Source organism: Halichondria panicea, chromosome 12, assembly GCF_963675165.1.
Source record: "Halichondria panicea chromosome 12, odHalPani1.1, whole genome shotgun sequence".
Classification (NCBI taxonomy): Eukaryota; Metazoa; Porifera; class Demospongiae; order Suberitida; family Halichondriidae; genus Halichondria; species Halichondria panicea.
In genome coordinates, this window is record NC_087388.1 from 1580129 (window position 1) to 1600342 (window position 20214).

At 39.5% G+C, this 20214-nt stretch overlaps 1 protein-coding gene, 1 long non-coding RNA gene and 1 pseudogene across 2 annotated transcripts; 2 read left to right on the forward strand and 1 right to left on the reverse strand.

Annotated features, from left to right (window-relative positions):
* Window positions 1-3083: 3083 nt before the first annotated feature.
* On the forward strand, window positions 3084-13899 carry LOC135345465 (uncharacterized). Its single transcript, XM_064542889.1, has 8 exons — window positions 3084-6865; window positions 6899-6911; window positions 8261-10682; window positions 10745-11023; window positions 11083-12747; window positions 12847-12924; window positions 12991-13190; window positions 13409-13899. Exons 1-5 carry the CDS (start codon window positions 3936-3938, stop codon window positions 11361-11363), a joined length of 5925 nt encoding a protein of 1974 aa, XP_064398959.1. The 5' UTR covers window positions 3084-3935; the 3' UTR covers window positions 11364-12747; window positions 12847-12924; window positions 12991-13190; window positions 13409-13899.
* Window positions 13900-14292: 393 nt separating this feature from the next.
* LOC135344810 (uncharacterized) lies at window positions 14293-15866 on the forward strand. The gene is made up of 3 exons (XR_010397548.1): window positions 14293-14905; window positions 14966-15194; window positions 15370-15866. It is a non-coding gene; the product is annotated as an uncharacterized LOC135344810 (long non-coding RNA).
* A 794-nt stretch (window positions 15867-16660) lies between these two features.
* Window positions 16661-19992, reverse strand: LOC135345466 (NFX1-type zinc finger-containing protein 1-like; annotated as a pseudogene).
* Between the last annotated feature and the right edge of the window lie 222 nt (window positions 19993-20214).

Sequence of the window (20214 nt, forward strand, 5' to 3'; positions counted from 1 at the left end):
AAACTCAATATTAGTAAAAGCAGGAGTTCATTAAATATAAGTACTAAAAAGTTAATACACATGTGCACTATATACAGCTTCTTTGTTGTGCGCAGGGCCCCTTGCTCTGGCCTTGCCCTTTTGCTTTGTATTTGCCATGGCTGTCAAATTCCAGTGGATCAAAGTTTGCAATTGGAACCTTCCTTTAAAGTTCCTGGATCCGCCACTGCTCTGTATCACTTATTCGCTCTTGCAGTGAGGCCGAGGGTCAGAAAGTTGTCAGTGTTCAGTTTAGCAGTCATATTTAATGCAAACAGTCATCAGTGCATGCTGGGGGTCACGGGGTGAGTACATATTGCACATGTATATATAGAAGTGTACTGCACCATCATTAAGCCTGTTCAGGCTCTTGTATAGCTTCAAAACGGTTGTCACACAAGCATTGTTTCCTCTTTTGATATACGCTATATAACACTGGAGCATGATAGAAAGCAAGCACACACTGTATATCTTCATTTTCAAAACAGGTTGCTGGGTTGTCAACGTTTTTCTTGCCTTTTTTCTTGTGTGTCCAGTCAGTCAGTTCTTGATGTGGCCTTTCCCTGCAGAAATAGAGCAGTCTGAACACATTCAAAATGTGTGCAATTGAAAACACACACAATAGAGCACTGTCAATCCTATATGACTGGTTGTACTAAGATCAATCTACAGTACTTGAGTGTACATTTTCGAGCACCTACTCTATGTCTTCTAATATCCAACAATACATGACTTACATCACCCGTTTTAGATGAATACAGTGAATCAAATGACCAGATGTGCGATTGACAAAACCGCATGATGTGTGTGACTTGACAGAATCTAAACATTCGAGTAATGTGTGGGCATGCATGCAAGAGTATACTCTTGGTATGGGTTAGTCACCACATCCATTTGATTTCCAGTTTTTATAATCTGTTTGACTAAACATGAATATTTCATGAGAATTGTTTTGCTGTCTGTAAAAAGCAGTTTTGCTGCTAAACATCAACTATTTTCGGAGCATTGATTGTGCAAACGCATTATTTTATGCTCGTGTGTATTGGTAGACCTATCATTTACCTGCATGTTTATCTAGCTATAAAGATACCTGATAAGGAGTATCCTATTCCCACCCACATACCGCATTCTAAACTATTATCTGTTGATGTAGTTGTACAAACTGTCAAGTAGGAAACATATTGAGTCCCATATATCAAAATTCTTTTTTTAATAAACATAAGCTCCGTTTGTTTACACGACACCTATAATCCGGGTCGAATCCGAATTGACTCTGCATGGGTCAGATTTTTCTGAGTAGTGGGCATAGCTGTGTGTGTTTGTATGTATATAGAGTGTTACAGCTGCATGCTCAGTGATAAATGAAGTGCAAGTAAGAGTTTCTATAGGCTCCTAACGTTTTCTTAGATTGCAATTAGGCCACTCCAAATGAGACTGTAGTTTCCCGTCAGAGACTCTAGTAAATTATATGCGGGTGTGAGCAGTATTATCATTATTCATTACTATGAATTCATTATAAATGTGTTGCGTCATCAATGAATTTAATTAATCACACCCACAAAAATGTTACTATACACACATACACCCACAAACAGTAAACAGAAAAGTAATTTCAATATTTCATTGGATAATTAGAGAAATAATGGCCATAATGACTATTAATGCGGTAGCTAAAGCAGGAAGCGCGAGTTGGACGGGAAACTACAGTCTCATTTGGAGTGGGCTTAGTGCATTTGCATTATACCGTAAATTAATGAATTTACAGCGCCAGACAAATTAATCAGTTCCACCATAGATAGAAGAGTAAGAGGGATTTGCAACGGAAGCAGTTCACGTGATCATTTTACATTGAACCTGCAGTAAAACCTCGAAAACTATCCGCGTTACGCCCTATAAACGAGGCTATTTTGCTGGGTAACTCGCTCAAAATAATAAAGTTGTGTTTTCTCGAGACATAATCTTTTTCAGCAATTTATAACACGCCCAGTCTGTGAGACACGTGTTGTACTTGATAATGACTGACCACACCCAGTAAAAAGGGACATTCCAGTAAAGTTTTAGGCGAACAGCTACTATTTATAGTCTTGTATTGCTAAAACGTGTAAGCGTGCTGGTTATAACTGCTAAAATAGGTATAGACCTTTAAATATGAGTGAGTTGCACAGACTGAGCATAATTATATGCTTGTGGTATATTATGCACTGTGTGTAGTTATAGATCACCAGCTCCGGACCACGCCCATCTACAGCTTTAGTTTCTTGACACAGCCTCGATTAATCCGCGGGTAAGCGGATGTTACATTAGGGTACTTCCGTTACCAATCCCTCTTCCTCTTCTATCTATGGTTCCACTTTTCAGTGGTGCATCTTTTAGAACCCCAGCTGGTGCCTGGCTTATTACAGTTATTATAGTATAGACATTTTAGAGAAAATGGGCGTGGTCTAGCTCAGTCACTTGCTAGCTGTACGTTGAGAGCTTACTCGTGAACAACATTCATGGACTGTAGCGATAGGTCAGACAACTGTTCAGTATAGTGTGATGATGGCTTGATGTCTCAAACCTTTACATGTATAAGCGCCCGAAAAAATAATTACAGGAATGGTAGGCACTTCTTTTAGGACCTCAAAAATTATGCTGATACTGACATGGCGCTGTAATTACTTTAATGCTTTGTTCTCGAGATATAGCTAGGTTTGCTTATAGATTGAAGAGTTAAAACTCTTTAATCTATGGTTTACTAACTCAAAAGGCGTTTGCAGACCTTCATCAGACAGACTCGTGTATAGCAACACCTGTTCGAACAAAGTTTCTATTCAACTTATGAGTTAGCCTTGCACTATATAAAGTGCTAGCTGTTTGTTAGCTATACTCAGAAAAGAGCTCGAATTTTTAAGTGGACAAAATTTACATTGTAGATCTACACAGTCGTACTTCTATCATTGAAGACCATGACATTCATCAAGCGGGCCATCATAATTATATAGACTTCTGTTTCCACTCTTCTATAATAAATGTGTGTGTTTTGTCAAACAATATAAGTAATTGTGGTCGATCATTACCCACTCTTTGAGTTTGCATGGAGCAAAATTAAATGCAAAAATGTTCATCATTACAGTGGCGGATCTAGAGGGGGTTCTTTGGGTTCAATTGAACCCCCCTTTGAGAAAGAAGTGAGTGGGAGGCTCAAGCAACTAATTAGCAAGTTGTTCCTTTCTTACTACCTTTCACATGCACTTCTCACTAACCTTTATAGTCCTTGTTAGTCCTGCGAAGGTTTGTCTGTGCAGTTTCAGTGACTATGAAGTCTCCAGCGTATAGTGCATACAGATTGCTTATGAAAAGTGATAACCTTTTTTTTAGGAAAAAATTCGGTGTTGTGTTAATGCATATGCTCACTGTTTCGAAGAAGTGACGACCTTTTTTTTAGGTAAAATAACAGTCCTTGACCCGCTCAGAGCCCTGGAACCCCCTTTCAAGAATCCTGTATCCGCCACTGCATTATGATGTGTGTATAAAAGCTATTAGCTTTATGTTATGTAGCTTTTGGTATCTCCACCGAGGCATCAGCACCCGCGGTGCTTTCATTTTTCTAGCTGTAAGGTTGTGTCAAATTAACGGAAGTTAGCTTTCGTCCAAGGTGCCAGTACATGCAGACAAGACATCAGCTAGAATTGATCCTAGATTAGGTTTTGACTGGGAGCGATTTGGCCCATTCAAGTTGTCACTGGTTAGTAGACTTGTCCCACATATTGGTGTGTGCAATTTGTAAGAATCAATGTGTTCGTGAATTGCATGAACATTTTATAAAATTAATGATGCAGTGCGACTTACTCCGTATATAGAGATCAGTATAAAAGAATTTAATCATGTGATTTTTCTGTAAGTTAATTTCTGTCACAATGCATATAGTTCCATAAATGGCTGATGACAGCCAGTCAAGTGATACTCTCCTGCACACTGCTGCAAGCTGTGGGGACTTAGATGAGGTCAAAGAGCTGTTGAAAACGAAGCAATATGAAGTGGACGTCAGAAACTCACACAACCAAACATCTCTTCATCTTGCATGTGCTAATGGTCATCTCGATACGGTTTGGACACTAGTCAATGACTTTGGTGCTGACATAGGAGCTTCTGATTATGGCAGAAATACACCATTGCTTATTTCTGCCAAGAACAAGCGTGTGCAAATAATTATCATGTTGATCCTATTATCACTGTATGGAAACAACAACTGTTTCTTTAGTTACAGTGAGATGGATTCTCATGACGTTAAAATCTTTGAGGATGTCCTCTTCGAGTATTATAATGATTCTGAGGCTGTGGAGAAAACTATGCATCTGATAGGCAAATACTTTGTTGATGACATTCGATTCAAGGATTATAAAGATGATGGCTTTATTACATTGTTTGTAGCTGCATCACTTGGTCTCAAAGACTTGCTTAACCGTTTAGTTACAGAGAAAAAAACAGACCTAAATAAAAAAGGGTTCTATGGCTTGTCTGTTCTCCACGGTGCCTGTGTTGGAGGACACGTACTGCTCACAGAGAACCTTATTTCAGAACATGGTATGGACCTTTCACAGAAAGATAACAGCGGGTATTCAATTTTGCAATACGCTGCATCAATTGGGATTCCCTATTCATTCAATGGTGGTCATATAGAACTGATAGATAAACTGGTATTGGAATATGGCCTCGATATTGGAGATAGAGATAAACATGGAGACACACCTCTACATATGGCAGCCTACGAAGGACGTGTTGAAACAGTGAGACACCTGATCAGTAAGTACAGTGCTGATGTTGAATGCACTAATAATCAGAACAATACACCATTGATGCTAGCTGCACTGAATGGTAATTCAGATGTTTTGGATGCGTTAGTCAAAGAATTCAACAGTAGTTGTCATGTTCGAGGATACAATCGTCGTACACTCCTTCACTACGCATGCCAGGGTGGCCATATAGAACTAATAGATAAATTGGTGACGGAATATGGCCTCGATTCTACAGATAGAGATGATGATGGATGCACACCTCTACATATTGCAGCCACGTCCGGACGTGTTGAAGCAGTGAGACACCTGATCATTAAGCACAGTGCTGATGTTGAATGCACTAATAACCAAAACAGTACACCATTGATGCTAGCTGCACTGAATGGTAATTCAGATGTTTTGGATGCGTTAGTCAAAGAATTCAACAGTAGTTGTCATGTTCGAGGATACAATCGTCGTACACTCCTTCACTATGCATGCAAGGGTGGCCATATAGAACTGATTGATAAACTGGTGCTGGAATATGGCCTCGATTCTACAGATAGAGATGATGATGGAAACACACCTCTACATATTGCAGCATTGTACGGACATGTTGAAACAGTGAGACACCTGCTCAGTAAGTACAGTGCTGATGTTGATTGCACCAGTAAGCAAAACAGTACACCATTGATGCTAGCTGCACTGAATGGTAATTCAGATGTTTTGGATGCGTTAGTCAAAGAATTCAACAGCAGTTGTCATGTTCGAGGTTACAAAGGTCGTATTCCCCTCCATTACGCATGTCATGGTGGTCACATAGAACTGGTAGACAAACTGGTGACAGAATATGGCCTCAATGTCGGAATTAGAGATAATGATGGTGACACACCTCTACATATTGCAGCCATGCAAGGACATGTTGAAACAGTGAGACGCCTGATCAGTAAGCACAGTGCTGATGTTGATTGTTCTAATAATCAGAACGCTACTCCATTGATGCTAGCTGTACTGCACAAACATGTGACTGTTTTGGATGTGCTAGTCAAAGAATTCAACAGCAGTTTTCATGTCCGAGATCACAATGGTCAAACTCTCCTTCACTATGTATGCAATGGTGGTCATATTGAAATGATAGACAAACTGGTGTTGGAATTTGGCCTCGATCTCAAAGATAGAGACAGTAAAGGAAACACACCTCTACATATTGCAGCCTGGTTCGGTCATGTTGAAGTAGTGAGACACCTGATCAGTAAGCATAGTGCTGAAATTGATTGCACTAATAACGAGAACAATACTCCATTAATGATAGCTGCACTGAGGGATCATCCCCATGTTTTGGATACGTTAGTCAAAGAATTCAATAGCAATCGTCATGTCCGATACCAAGGTTATACTCTCCTTCACTCTTCGTGCAGGCGTGGCCATATAAAACTGATAGACAAACTGGTAATTAAATATGGCCTCAATGTCAGAGATAGAGATAATGATGGAAACACACCTCTACATATTGCAGCCATGAAAGGACATGTTGAAACAGTGATACTTCTGATTAAGAAGTACGGCGCTGATATCGATTCCATTAATAATAAGAATAATACACCATTGATGCTAGCTGCGCAGACTGGTAATACAGGTGTTGTGGATGCGTTAGTCAAACAAATTGAAAGCAGTTGTAAAGTCCGAGGATATAATGGTCGCACTCTCCTTCATCAAGCATGTTATCGTGGTCATATAGAACTGATAGACAAACTGGTGATGGACTATGGCCATGATCCCTCAGATAGAGATGATAATGGAGACACACCTCTACATATTGCAGCTTCTAGAGGTCATGTTAACACAGTGCAGCACCTGATTATTAAGCACAGTGCTGATATTCATTGCACTAACAATAGCAACAACACTCCATTGGAGATAGCTATACTCAATGATCATGTGCTTGTTTTGGATGCGTTAGTCAAAAAATTCAACGAAAGTCATCATGTCCGAGTCCGAGGTTGTACTGTTCTTCACTATGCATGCGATCGTGGCCATATAAAACTGATAGACAAACTGATGATGGAATATCATCTTAAGCTCACAGATTAGTAAAACCAGTAGGTTTTACATAGGATTGGCAGTGGGTTTGCCCGTGTTTAGCAATATTTCAATTATTTTGACTCGTGTTCAAACTGTTCTATCTCTGCAGGGAAAGGCCACATCAAGAAACTGGCTGAACAGATAGTTTATTTAGCCTTTTCTCTCTTTGTATCTCTCATTTCATAATCCATGAACATTTTAATGAATGAATATTTTCATTTTAAAAATTGCACTATTTCGACGTTTCACCGCTCTTTGTCTGACTGACTAAGTAAGTAAGTGAGTAAGTAAGTAAGTTTCTTGCCCAGCATTTACTCCAAGTACAGCCATCTCCAGGACATTCTGCACAGGGTTTCCAAACGACTACAACCTGGATTACAAAGCGCTTCTTCAGATTTGCGATTGCTTCCACGAGGCAGATGACCTCTCAGTCTCTATTTCTCTTACCTAGACAATTCCGCCATCTTTAATGACTCAGCAATTGCGTTGTGGCCAATAATAATAGATAGGCGTGGCTAATAAACCGTGCGCCTAAAATCAGTGCAGCAGTGCTTTTCCAGAGCCTGAGGTGTTCCTTTTCTTCACACTGTTCAGCTCTAGCTCCCTTTCTCTGACAGGCATGCTATATGCACTGGCTAGATATCATGCTCTTAAAATGGCTGTCATTTAATACTGATTCGCAAATTCAACATAATTATCAAGCAATAAATTATTACTCATTATACTATAATTATTAGTCCAGAGATATTCTAGAAGATATCTGATTAGTCCTGTCTTCTCTTCTTGTACTGCCTCTTGACGTTCCACTTATGCATGTCATGATACGTAAACTGTACTGAAAAAGAAAGGGAATCCGACTAGAAAAACATTTGCAATGTGAAAAATTGCTAGGATTGGCCAGGGGAACCACAAAAAAGCGTGGGAACAAGAAATCAGACGAGAGCATAACTCCAATCCGTTACAACGTCATGAACATGTACAATACATAGTATATTAAATAATAGACTGTGTTCCAGATCCACCTATCAGCTTCCATCCACCACATCATTCCATGCAGTCACCAGTACGGTCCGTGCATGTTACTACGCATGGATGGACTGTGTGTACCTGTGCTCAACACTGCATGTATTAGGAACATCAATTCATCACAAATCATCATGATTATGTGCCCCACATTCTAAAATGGATGTATAATAAATATATATAGGGATTGGTCATCACTCCACCAGTAAAAATTGCGTGGCATATTGGCTGGGAAAACATGGGAAAACTACCAGTATATACATGTGATTGACGTTGTAACGGATTGGAGTTATGCTCTCGTCTGATTTCTTGTTCCCACGCTTTTTTGTGGTTCCCCTGGCCAATCCTAGCAATTTTTCACATTGCAAATGTTTTTCTAGTCGGATAGAGATAGTGATGGAAACACACCTCTACACATTGCAGCCATTAAAGGACATGTTGAAACAGTGAGACACTTGATTATTCAGCACAAAGTTGAAACCAATATCACTAACAATAAGAACTCTACCCCATTGTGTTTAGCAGCTAAAGGTGGGCACCAGGTTGTGCTTCATGCTCTGATTGAAGAGTTCCATTGCAGTCCACATATCAGAGGCTACAATGGTCGAACTCTGCTTCACTATGCTTGCAAATATGGCCATATAGAAACTTTAAACATTTTAATATCAAAATATAAGGTGGATTCAACAATTAGAGACAACAATGGGAACACACCTCTGCATATTTTCTGTCATGTACCTCATACTGAAGAAGAGAAGCTGAGAACAATCCTTTGCGAGTACCAGTACTGGACAGTGTTTCAAGTTAATAATAATGGTAACACCCCTCTTCACACAGCAACTCTATATGAACAAACTTATTGTGCACGCTTACTATTACAGAAATACAATGCTCCACTTTTTGTGCGAAACAAGGATGGGAAGACCGCCCTTGATTTAGCGAAAGCTCAGAAAAGCCACGAAATTGTTACAGTTTTCAAAAATTATAATTCCGAAATCCAATCAATCTATCGGCAACTAAACAAACTTTCTCAGCGAGCGTTTAGTGGTGAGAAAAATCTCACCAGAATATTTGTTGTAGGTCATCCAGGTGCAGGGAAATCCACGCTTGTTGAAACTCTCAAAACAGAAGGTTTGATCAGCTACTTCAGCACATCAACTGTTGCCCCCCACACTGCAGGCATTGTTCCGAGTACTTATGACAGTAGTGTTTATGGAAGAATGATACTCTATGATTTTGCTGGTGATTCCGAGTACTACTCCTCACATGCTGCAATTATGGAGTCAATCAACACATCGAAAGGAAGTAATATCTATTTGATAATTTGTGATTTGAGTAAAGGTAAAGAAGCTGCTGATACGAAATACAGGTATTGGCTTTCATTTCTATCCTACAATATTAAGCAATTCTCAAACACAGTTATTTTACCAGTGGGAAGCCATGCTGATGTCATTAAAAAAGCATCAGTGGAAGAAGTATTATATAAACTGGACAGTACATCACAACATTTCTGTAGCAGTTCCAAGATCGATCATTTTAACATCGAACAAAGTGTTGCTCTTGATTGTCGTAAACGAGGAGCTGTAGTAAACGATATAAAGAAACTTACTAAGAGATTCTCTGAATCAGTATCCCCCATTGGACTTTCCCCTGAGACAAGCACTCTCTTGGGATTGTTGAAGAAAGACTTTGAACATGTCCCAGCTTGCAAAGTAAGCCTCCTTATCTCTCACATTGAAGAGACTGGAATTCCGCTGCCACTAAATTCTTCATCACTATACACTCTCATAAGAGAGTTACATGATTTGGGTCTACTAATGGTGATAGAGAGAGAAGGGGATTCCATTGAGAGCCACATAATCATTCTCAAGATATCAACATTCACATCGGATGTACACAAAAAACTTTTTTCAGAGTCTGCTAAAGCTGACCTCACCAAGCACATCGATCAACTCAAGTTCAGCGTAGGCATTATTCCAGAATCACTACTGGAGAGAGTACTGCCAGAGTACATCACAAAAGAAAGTCTACTTAAACTGCAGTACTGTCAAGAAATCGAGAATTTGAACGTGGAAGAGGACCACAATGTTTCTCAACTCACTTCGGGGCCAGTACCAACAGAAAGTACCACTAAAGAGAAATCTTATTTATTTTTCCCTGCTCTATGTGATCTCAAACTCGAGGAAATTCAATGGCCTAAATCCGAATTTGATAGGGTAACTTTGGGATGGTATGCTAAATGTGATGCTGACAGCTTTGACTTCTTTCCAACACGATTTCTTCATGTGCTTATTGTTCACCTCTCTCACAACTTTGCACTAAAACAAAGCTTGCCCACAAGCTCCACTACAGCTTCCGATTCTTTGATTGCTGAAATACATGCTGCCAATCCTAGCTGTCGTGTCTGGTCGACTGGTCTTCATTGGCTTATGAAGAACGGAGTTGAGGTATTTGTCGATATGCCTAAAGATGGTGATAGTAAAGAATTGATTGTACTAGCAAGAAGTGACGTCCGAAATCAAGCCAAATGTTCCAACACTCTGCAACTAGTTATTCAAAAGGTAGTAGAAGCAAAAATGGAGTTCTGTGCTAGTATAGTGCCAACTGTTTACCTTCTTGATCCGAACGACCTCAAGGACAAACCTTTTACGAATGCTATAAATTCACCTAAATACGCTCTCAGAGATATCGAAGAAGCACTAGCAGAAGGCACTGAGGAAGTTGCCGATAAAGACAGACATTGCTTCTCCACTCCAATCAAAGATTGGATCAGCCCAACAAGATGGGCCATATCTTACTGGAGTAAGTTTCACGCACACATTATACCCACACACTTAATTTATTCGTTTGTTATTGTACTACAGATCTGTTTTTTCCAATGGATACCTTCTTGGTCCTTTCTGCTTTGCAAGAAGTAAAGGATGCTCAATGGAAACTGCTAGGAATGAGTCTTCCAACCCCCTGGAACAAATTAGATGACATTGAGAATAATGACTCATCGTTCCCAGGTAATAATGCTAAGAAAGAAGAAGTAATTCGACTATGGATGTCTCAAGAACCAACCTGGATAGTGTTGGTAGAGGCTCTCAGTCAATCTGCATATGGATGGTCACAGAATTCTAGTCAAATCTCACAACAGCACAGTAAGTATCTCACAATCATTGGCTATAATGCCCTGCTTATTCATGCATGCATTTTATAGATGTGCCTCTACAAAAGAAAATTCTCGAAAATGATTCATCTCTTCGTCCTGACAAGGACTTTCTCCAATCGTGTGCTGCCGTCATTGGCTCTCGTTGGCAGTGTCTTGGTTTTCCCCTCTCCCTCACTTCTGAAGACATTGTAAGCATCAAGAGAGAGACAAGAGGAACAGAGCCGACCAGACAAGCACTCGTCATGCTACAGAAATGGGCAGCCAGGGAAACGGCAACTTTTGGTCAGTTGAGAGAGAAACTTCGTACACTCTCAGTGTTTCATATCTGAGAAAAGTATGTAGATAATTATAGCTGCTTACGAAAATGTATCACCTTGTTTATGTCAATGATTTTTCAGAACTCAACAATTCACACATAAGTACTTCACTTTTATTTTTACACTTCCCAGCAATACACTGTATATAACTTTCAAAAAAAAGCACATAATTTTGTTAGCCTTTACTAGTTTCTTCAATTCTTATAATGCTTCCTGAAGTAAGTTTTGTACTGCAGCTAGAGCTTCAACTAGTGTTGTACAAAACTTCTGTAACAGCTCCAAGATTGATGATTTATGAAACGTTGCTTTTGATGTCGTAAACTAGAAGCTGTGAATGACTTATCGTCTTCTGTCGGATTTTCCCCAGAGACAAGCTCTCCTCTGGGATTGTTGAAAAATACCTTGACTACATTCCAGCTTGCAAAGTATAATTATAAGCCTCCTTATCTCTCACATATAGAAGAGACTGAAATTCCGCTCACACCCAAAGAGAGTTACTCGCATCAGATGTACCTATAATCATATAATTATTGTCAAAGTCTGTTAAAGCAGATGTCACCAATTACATCGATCAACTCAAGCTCAGTGTAGTCATAAATAATTATTACAGAATCACTACTGCATGGAAAAAGTTCTACCAGAATATACCACAAGCTGCAGTACTGCCACGAAATTGAGAATGTGTACGTGGAAGAGTACCACAGTCTCAACTCACTTCAGAACCAGTACCAACTGAGAGTGCCACTAAAGATAAATCTCGTCTGTTCTTTTTATCTCTGGGTGGCAGGTGACAAGATTACCCAGGATTTTATGCTAAATGTGATGTTGACAGATTTGACTATTTCCTAACGATTTCTTAATCTCATTTCTCTCACAGCTTTTCATGAAAACTAAAGCTTGCTAACAATTGCAAGCGGATGCTCTCTATAACAACTTCTCAATTTCTGATTCTTCTACTGCTAATAGTTATTTGATTCCAGAGATCCAATTATGCTCCAATCCTCGCTGTCATGATATGTCTGGTCGACTGGTCTACATTGGCTTATGAAGAATGGAGTGGAGGTATTTGTCGATATGCCTAAAGACGCTGATAGAGGAAAGTACTGATAGTGAAAAGTGGCAACAAAATATATGCGCTCTGCGTCTAGTTTCAGAATGTTGTGGAAACAAACTCCTTCTTGATCCGAGCAATCTCAAGAATGAAACTTTTACGAATGCTAGAAATGCACATAAAATAATATGCTTCTAAGAGTATTGATGCGTGAAGCATTAGCAGAAAGAACTAAGCGACTCATGGAAAGAAGGACATTACTTCTCTATTCTGATAAGGGACAATGCTTCTCTATACATCCGATGAAGATTGGGTCATCCCAAAAGATGGATTACATCTACTGGAGTAAGTTTCAAGCACGCGCTCACATACACACATGCACACACCACCTGTAAATATTTAATGTAATCATGTAATCAATGTTTTATTTGTTGTTTCCAATAGTCAAGATATATCCACAACTCTTAATGTTGCGCAGGCACTGAAAATGCCCTACTTCAATCAAAGATTGGATCAGCTCAGGTGATATTTCTACTGGAGTAAGCAGCATTCAAACTAATTTATGAGCTTAATTATTTCCTTGTACAGATTTGTTGTTTCCGATGTGTGAGTCCATGATTGACTCTGCTTTGAACTGCTTAGGAATGAAACGAAGCATCATTCCCTGGTGATATTGCCAAATAGTATAATTCGACTGGAAAGTCTCAAGAACCCACCTGGAAAATTTTAGTAGAGGTTCTCGCAGTCAACCTACGATTGGATTGTCCAACAAATCTCACACGAGCACAGTAAGTACACTACCGTATAGCGGGTATATTTCGAGGGTATAAACTTTCGCGGTATAAACTTTCGCTGAATGACTGTTAGAAAGGTTTTGGTGGAATAGCAGTCTTTTAGTGGGTATATTTAATTAGCGAAAACCACAAACATTTATATACCCTCGAAATATATCCGCTATATATAATAATACGGTATATAAGTTATTGTATAGCTATATTCATTGTAGACGTGCTTCTATACAAGAAAAGCAATCATCTGTCCGTCCTGACGATTCCAATCATTTGCTGCCATCATTGGCTCTAGATGGCAGTGTCTTACTTCTCCCTTCTCCCTCACTTCTGAAGACATTGTGAGCATCAAGAGAGAGACAAGAGGAGCAGAGCCTACCCGACAAGCACTCGTCATGCTGCATGGTCATGCACTTTTCGTGTTCCATATCTGTACCACATTATGTTAGATTTAGCTGCATGCATTCAATTGCACTTACATACTGTAGATATAGCTGTTCAATCCAACACATGTTTGTGTCACTGAACTTTCAGAACTCATGCCTTGCCACTTAAGGGCAAAAATTACTTTTACACTTCCAATCGTTACTTTTTCTACTGTTATGTTCTGTGTAAAGCAACATCTTACGTCCTTCAAAATTAGCACATTTTTGTTACTACTGTACAGTTATTCTAATGTTGTCAATTCTGACATGAATGAAATGAATTTTTGCACTCAGTTCTATAGCTTCAATGGCCGGGTGTGCATGCAATGTCATGACTTAATTATGTATACTGTAAAAACTACATTATTACTCAATACACAGTACAGTAGTTTCGTACAGTTATATACAGTATCCTGTTTGTCGCAACCATTAGCTATTGAAAGTGTGTACTTGTACGAAACTGTATATACCAGTGCAGTACCTATAAAATGAAAGCACCGCGGGTGCTGATGCCTCAGTGGAGGTGCCAAAGCTACATAACATAAAACTACTAGCTAGCTTTTATACACACATTGATTATAATTATCATGATGATCTAATTTTGCTGCATTGTACATGTAATCGCAGGGAAACTCAAATAGTGGGTAATAATCGACCGTGATTGTTGTTAAAAACGATCAATGCCAAAAGTTCAAGTCTAAAACTAATGGCTGCAAGTCAGCAGAGCCTTGCAGCTCTCTTCTCACTCTTGCAGCTACCAATAGCTAGCGTTCTAGTGCAGAGCTAACTACTAAGTGTACAGTAGCAACATTCGGTGAACAAGTTTTGCTACGGACTCTTCTGAAAAGGCTGCAATGGCATTTCAAGTAAGCAAAACTAGGCATAACTCGAGAACGAAGCTTTATTTTGCAAATCCACGAATTAAAATCCAAGAAAACATGACTAGAAGCCTATAGAAACTCTTACTTGCACTTCATTGATCCTTGTGCAGCTGTAGCAGTCTAAACACACACACAGACACACACACAGACACACAGACAGACACACAAACACACTACCGTATACCTCGCTTGCGCATGCGCACCGAGGCATAATAAGCAGTCCTATCGGGAATGGAAACCAGACACCATACTGGAGTAAGTTTCAAACACGCGCTCACATGCACACATGCACACACCACCTGTAAATGTTTTATTTGTTAATATACCCTAAAGATACAACTCCTAATGATGCGCAGGCACTGAAAAAATGCCCCACTTCAATGATCAGCTCAGGTGATATTCTACTAGAGTAAGCAGTATTCAACACAACGTTTAATTTATCTATGAGCTTAATTATTTCGTTGTACAGATTTGTTGTTTCCGATGGATGAGTCCATGATTGACTCCAGAGGGGATTGACTCTGCTTTGAACTGCTTACAGGGATGAATATTTCAATACATTGGAATAACTATTTAAAACGAAGCATCATTCCCTGCATGGTGATACTCAAGAACCCACCTGGAAAATATTGGTAGACCCTCTCGCAGTCAACCTACAGGATTGTCCAACAAAACAAGTCAAATCTCACAAGAGCACAGTAAGTATACTACCGTATCAGTAGCAGGTATATTTTGAGGGTAGCAAAATGACGGTTATTATAGAAAGGTTTTCACATAATAGTGTGTATAATGGTATATAATTAGCGAAAACCACGAACATTTAGAACCTCAATATATACCCGCTATATAATAATTACAGCTATTCTATTGTAGACGTGCTTCTACACAAGAAAAGCATTATCGAAAGCAATCATCTGTCCATCCCTGGCAATAAAACGTTCTTCAATCGTTTGCTGCCATTATTGCCTCTCGATGGCAATGTCTTGCTTCTCCCCTCTCCCTCACTTCTGAAGACATTGTGAGCATCAAGAAAGAGACAAGAGGATCAGAGGCGACCAGAGAAGCACTCGTCATGCTGCATGGTCATGCACTTTCCGTGTTTCATATCTGTACCGTTCATAATAGTTATACACAGTATTATCATGTTGTCTCTAAAAGTGAATTGTGATTTCGGTCAGTCTCAGCAGTACAGTTCCTAGATTTAGCTGCATGCATTCAATTGCACTTGCATACTGTAGATATAGCTATTCAATCCAACACATGTTTGTGTCACTAAACTTTCAGAATTCATGCCTTGCCACGTAAGCAAAGATTACTTATTGCTGCACTTTCAATTGTCTAATTATATGCAACACCTTAGGTCCTTCAAAATTAGCACATTTTTGTTACGCTGTTACAGTTATTCTATTTTGACATGAATGAAATGAATTTTTACACTCAGTTCTATAGCTTCAATTGCCGGGTGTGCATACACAAAACTATATTATTACTCAATACACAGTACAGTAGTTACGTATATATCCTGTTTGTCGCAACCATTTGCTATTGACAGTGTGTACTGTACGAAACTGTATACCAGTACATGCAGTACATAATTAATAAGCAGTCCTATATATCGGGAATGGTAAACTTAACCAGAAGCCCTCACATTTCCTGATCATACAGTTGCTAATCAACGTATTTAACACTCAGATATAATTATGCATTACGTCACTTTGGTCTAGATCTATACCGTCTTGCATTATATATACAGACATTTGTTCTCATGATCACTGCCTCTGTTTAATATTCCCATGAGCAATGCAGAGATTGATCATAATTATAGGACTTTTAGCTTATGTTAACCCATTATGTATACCAATTCGGTTTTCCTGATCACACATGACATAGCCCGCTAAGTGTGTAGGACATGATAATTATTAAGAACCTAGAATACCATTTTATGGGTTATTCAGCACCACTTCCTTTCCAGTTCCATGCATGCAGTAAGCAAGTAATACATAATGCTATAATGTTTTTAACAATCACAAAAACAGTGACTACTGTAGCTAGATCATAAATGCGCATCATAAAAACTTGACACAAGTTAGTAAAACTATTAGTAAAAGCAAGAGTTCATTATAATTACCCAAAAGTTAAATATACAGGCCTAAAACTACTAATTCCAGTGGATCAAAATTTGCAAGGTTAGCTGCTTCTGATCATGCAGCGTGTCTTGAGCTGTCCACTTCCGGTGCATGTACATTGCCGGCTGCTAGGGCATGACTCATTCCTCCAATTTCGGCTTTGCATTCGGGACACTTGGCCCTTTGCATCGCTCCCCCACACTCGCCAATTACATAGATGTGGCCGTTGGGGCACTTAATTGTACCAGTGGCCTTTCGGGAGGCCAATAGCCTTGACTATCTCAAGTCTTTCTGTTTCGGACAATCCATCAATACCGTACTTTTCACGCAGGAATTTGATCGTTTCAAGAATACTCCCTTCTTCTTTCTCTGAAACTTTTTCTAGTTTCCAGCCACTCTCCTCCAGTTTAAGGATAGTTGAGGTGATTACATCATGTTCATCGGTAGAAACAAGGGTTTTAATAGGAAGCATTTTAACTTGTAGCTCAATAAGCTTTGCTAGAAGGGTGAGTCTTTGCATTTCAGCTTCAGCATCAGAGAGTTGCTGCTGTGAAATAAACTCTTGCATAATAAACTCTTTAAGGTGACTCAGGTCTCGTTTTATTCTATCAATCTTCGGTTGATAACAGGATTGTGTTACAGAAAGCAGATTTAGCTTTAGATTTGAGAAAATCTCAATTGTTGTGACAATTTGGAGCAGAAATGAAAGTTTAGCTTTAGTAATGTGAGGGAAAAGAGCAGTATTAACACTTTTCTTTCCTACAGTGGAATCGTTCGATATAACTCGTTCAAGTACACTGAATTCTTCAGCAACATGTAATTAATTCAAAAAGCTAGCTTTTTTGAGTCCTGTCCGTACTCTTACTAGTTCAGCTTGCATGCAGTCAATAGTACTCATCTGCTTTTTCTTTATAGCTTCCACATCAGACAGTTTGCTCCTAACATCATTGCCATATCGGAGGCATTTTCTGACTGGAGTCTTGCACCTTGGGCATACTTAAGAGTGATTTCCTGGGATTCTCCTGTAGGATCACTGTTGTCAGTTGACATCGATTGATCAAGCATTTCTACAACAACAAGGTGTGGTTGCAATCAGGTAAAAGAATAAAGCTGGCATATCTTCTTCATCCTCGGGTCCAAAAATCATCTCAGTGACCTATTCTTTATCACAGATACGGCTTAGTTTCGGGCACACTTCTCCACAAAGACCAATACACCTGTGTTTGCATTTCTTCAGTCGCTTTGGACATGGCTTATCGCAAGGAGGTCGATCACACAGTATTCCGCATGGCTGGGTGCAAGTAAAATGAGGGCAGGACCAGTCACAAGGCTCCATGCAGGGAGCACATGGTTCAAAACATTTCTTTGAGCATTAGCTGTGTGTGCAAAAGTTGGCACATGGCTTGGAGCATGGAGGGCAGCTTGGTGTGCAAGGAAAGTCACAGAGGTGACTACATGTTAAGGTACGATCGCATTTGGACTTACAGCCAATGTGAAGACATCCCATTTTGCACGTGTAGCAGGTTCTAGTACATGGATGTTCACAATCTAACAAAGCACCGCAAGGCACGGAGCACTCCACTAGCTCTTCTTTGAGATAGCAGGAATCTTGGACAGTGTGTCCACAAGATAGCTCTTTGTCCACCAATCACAGTACATTGAGGAGTGCAAAGTCGAGAGCATTTTTCTTGGCAGAGATGACTACATGGTAGAGCTCTTTCACAAAGTTTTTGCAGGCAATTTTTGCTGGATCATCCGAGCAAGCACAGCTTTGTGAATGACCGCAAATAAGGACTTTCATTACTTTCTCTTTACAAGATCCGCAACCGTCTGAACACTCGTAGCACTTTCGTTTACACACATGGCCACAAGCCAATTGTTTTCTGCAACCTTGTAAGCACTTGTACTCACGATGCTCTATGTCATAGGGGTGACAAAGTCGACAGCAGACATGACCACAGGGTAAACGAGCTTCACATTTCTTTTGGCATCCACCCTCTAGGCATTTGAGAAAATCTTCAACCGCTTGGGCATTTACTTTTTGGTCTTGGTGAATGTGGCAATGTAATGGGAGAGCTTCACCAATACAGTCCATTTTTGTGAAGCTCTCTATTATTTTAGGCCATATCGTTTTAACCTTGTCACGAAGCATTTCCATGTTACCAATTACGAACAAGCTCATTTTGGCTCTCGACAAAGCAACACAAATACGATTCTCAATTCCGACAAATCCAATTCTTTGTTCATTGTTGCTCCTCACAAGGGACAGTAATATGATTCTGTTCTCTTCTCCCTGGAAGTCGTCAACAATAACTGTTCGAACACCATTGATCTTTCTGGTTCTGAGAATTTTTTTAATCTCAAGCATTTGCCCTCGGTAGAGAGTCAAGATGGTGATTTCATCTTGCTTGTAGCCTTGTTTCAGCAGATAGTCACAGAGAACTCCTAGGTACTTTGCCTCGTGAGGATTTGAGTGACTTCGTTTGTCGTCTGCTCCGGCTAGTTCTGGCTGAGTATGGGTGATGAAGAAGAGGTTTTTACCAATTCCTTGGATGTGACCATAGTTGTACACTGATTCATGGTTGTCCAGTTCTTTATATATGGCTGGAGTAATCAAGCTGGCAATCTCAGGTCTCATTCGATGCTGAATACGTATAGTGTTTGTACAGGACAACCGTTCTTTGCTAAGCACTCAAATAATGAGATATTAAAGTCGTACTTCTTTTCAAGCTCGTAGTAAGTTAACTTTGGCCGTAGCTGTTGATGGTCACCAATTAAAACCAGCTGTTGGACTGTTGGGGACAGAGAAGTGAAAATGTGAGGCTCAAAAACTTCAGCTTCTTCGATAACTACTATCTTTGGTCGAATTGACTTAATGATTTATTTTATTTTATTTTATTTTAACAATTCGGCAAAGCCAGGATACAATAAAATAGCAGAAGCTAATAAGTTAGTACCCTAAAAAAATATATATAACTATACCTATTCAAAGCATGCAAGTACTACAGGGTCATTAAGTATAGATTTAAATAATTTTAAGGGAGTACAAGTGCTAATTATAAGTTCACAATTTGCCATAATCCTGTTCCACAGTTCAATGGTCCTTGGGAATAAGGAGTTACTATGGACCGATGTTCTGCATGATACTGGAGTCAGAGACAGATTGTTAACATGTCTTGTATTGTATGTTAATTGTCTCTTCTTCGGTATGTCCTCATAGTATACAGAATTTTGAATAAATGGTGCAGACTGGTACCCTTCTCTGACCCAGTGTTGGTAGGTCTGCTTGTTTCAAAAGTTCGAAATAGCTGATAGAGTAGTCCCACTGCTTTAGGCAAACCTTTATTGCAAACTTCTGGACCTTTTCCATATCCTTGATAATGCATTTCAAGTGAAAAGATTGATTTCTTCCCAACACGATTTCTTCATGTGCATCATTCACCTCTCGGACAACTTTGCCTAAAACGAAACCTGCCAACAAGACACAGACTCTCCACTACAGCTTCTGATTCTTTAATTGCAGAGGTATATGCTGCCAATTCTCACTGTCGCATCTGGTGGACTGGTCTGCATTGGCTTATGAAAAATGGAG